The sequence below is a fragment of the Musca domestica genome, unplaced genomic scaffold, assembly GCF_030504385.1.
Source record: "Musca domestica strain aabys unplaced genomic scaffold, Musca_domestica.polishedcontigs.V.1.1 172, whole genome shotgun sequence".
Taxonomy (NCBI): domain Eukaryota; kingdom Metazoa; phylum Arthropoda; class Insecta; order Diptera; family Muscidae; genus Musca; species Musca domestica.
The window spans coordinates 85,754-88,325 of record NW_026712232.1 but is presented as its reverse complement, the minus strand read 5'-3'; the positions used below and the strand labels follow the sequence as shown (position 1 = coordinate 88,325).

General features: G+C 39.1%; 1 protein-coding gene across 1 annotated transcript; it reads left to right on the top strand.

The window, feature by feature from the left end:
• Positions 1-583: 583 nt before the first annotated feature.
• LOC131801801 (uncharacterized) lies at positions 584-1,112 on the top strand. The gene is made up of 2 exons (XM_059120758.1): positions 584-725; positions 787-1,112. The coding sequence occupies exons 1-2, from the start codon at positions 716-718 to the stop codon at positions 1,062-1,064; spliced, it is 288 nt and encodes a 95-aa protein (XP_058976741.1). The 5' UTR covers positions 584-715; the 3' UTR covers positions 1,065-1,112.
• Positions 1,113-2,572: the final 1,460 nt, after the last annotated feature.

Below are 2,572 nucleotides of genomic sequence, written 5' to 3'. Positions count from 1 at the left end.
TAACATGGCCAACAAACAGCCAACAGATGGCTAGGCGGGCTTCAATAAAGTGCGGCACTCACACACACACTCGCATTCCATAAGGTCCAAAAGTCCATTAAAACGACTCAATTTAGAACGGGGATATCAGCTCCGGCTAACAATTCCAATGTCATTTTTGCAAAATAATTGGCTTTTACTTATCTGAGGTGGGCGATTTCAAATAAATGACCATTCCATAACAACCGGCTGGCTAGCTTTGTTATCTGCCTTCATTTATGTGTTTTTGTTTTTTTTTTTTTGCCCTCAGGAACCTTGCAGTTCTAAAGTTTGCAATTGAATTTTATTTGTACCATTGCACTGAGTGATACATGGAATTTGGTACTTATTAGATTTATCGGAAGGAAGTTATCATTTCATTTTATACATCAATTCCCACAAAGTCCTAGGGTATGTGTACTTTCCCCCAAAAAGTTCGGTGTCACCAAAAATAGCCGAGACCACTTCACTTGGTTTAACTAATTAAAATACCGCAAATGGTGGCAGTGTTTTGATTTTAGCTGAAGGCCACTTGAGCTGTTATGGGACAATTGAGTGGAAAAGTAATCAGGGCAATTGATAAGAAAATCAATAGCCAATTCACTGTCACTTTTGCTATAAAAATAAGTTTTGCCAAGTTTCGCAGATTAGTTAAATCGTTTTTGTTAGAACATTTGGATTATTTTGCACGAACAAAATGAAATTCGGTAAGAAGCGTGGAGGAGCAAAAGTGAAGAAAACTACGACATTTATCCTTCTCTTCCACAGTTTTCACTTTGGCTATCTTGGCTTTGGCCTTTGCCTGCGTATTTGCTGTTGGCGATGAATGTGATCCTGATGGCAATGGCAAACCTGTGTGCACTAGTGCCAATGTTGGCCAGCCTTCCCGCAACTTCTGGGATCCCACGGCCTACTGGTTGTGTGTTTCTGCCGGTGCTGAAGCTGAGTTGAGACGCTGCCCCAGTTCCAGCCTTTATGATTCGGCCACCCAAGCCTGTATTCCAGCCAGTTCATGGGTGTGGACCCCACCTTGCCCCGAGGAATAAAACCGAGTTGTTGTTAATTAATAAATTGATGAGAGAAAAATAACATGATCGGATGCATTTTTTCATAAAAGGAAGAGATTCAAATCCTGGCTAGTTGAGGACATAGAAGTCTTAGAAATTATGTTGTGTGTTGGCCAAACATCAAGGACTAGTATGAAACGTTATGTTCTTGAGCTTTGAGAAGCGTCGAAAAATCCTATCGCCAACAGACGACGTGAATATTTTTGAAACGCTTAGCTAAAAAGAAGAATCTCTGCAAAATTAAGTACTGCAACTGTTGTTGTCGTTGTTGTGGTTACAATTTCGCTACGTTTCGATTCGCCCGGCTTCGTTTTGTTTTCTTGACAATTGACTTCCACTCGAGTTAAAATTGCATTTTTTTTCCTGCTCCTGCAGTTGTTGCAAATGTTGTTCAAGTGCGTTCAGCATATCGCTGAAATGACGATATATGACTCCCAGCACAACCTGAAGTATTGTTGTTTGTTCTGGCGCAGGTTTGTTTCTTTGTCGCCCAATGTTTGCTATGACACACAAACCGCACTGTTTCTCCTCCACTGAGAACTGACTTGCCATAAATGTTGCAAGTTGCACCAACCACAAACCAACCAAATAAACAAAAACAAAAAAAATCCAATAAAACGCAACATCCATGGGGCACAAAGTGACGACAAACAGAGACAAAATCAACTGTTAAAAGATGATGCCTAGCAGAAGAATTCTCCAAAGAAATGCCTCAACAATGAAATATCCATGACAATGCCAGCCAACCAACGACATTGATGGTTTACTATTTGGTAGAAAAAACAGGGGGAGGGTTGAAATGAAACAAAGTTGTAACGTTGTTAGCGAAAAGTGTTGCTAATGCTGCTGTTATTGCTGCAGTCACAAAAGGCTCCCTAATGGTTTATGCAAATCGCAGCAACACTGTGCGCACAGCTGCCAAAGAAAAACACATCAGCAGACACTTGCAGCAGAACATTGCCAGAAAATAATGGGCGTTTCGAGGGTAGGAGGGCCTTTGAGTAAAACTCAACATTTTATTTTGACCCGAAATAGGGACAAAATTACAACTTGTGTTATATGGCCTATGATTCCGAAGATTATAAATTTTGGTTAACAAAATTTCCATAGGTATGTGTAGTTTTGTTTAATTTGCCTATATTAGGGATATATACATATAGTAATATCGGGCTTCCGCTAGTTTTGATGTCCATCAACTTGGTATACTCTCCACAATAGAAGATTGCTGTCAAAATTGACCGTTACATGACCGATATTCTTTCTTACCGTTAAAAAGTATGACTGAAAATCTAGCAGTACCTCTAGGGGCTTATCAAAATTATTATTAAAACCAAATGATGACCAAATGATGGACGTATATTGATTTTTTTCTCAAGAGATTTTTTCCAATTGGCTTATCATAACTGAAAATCAGGAGGTATCGGGGCAACATCCTAAACATCAAAATTTAGAAAAGTAGATCATTTTAAAAAGTTCTTTAATAATAT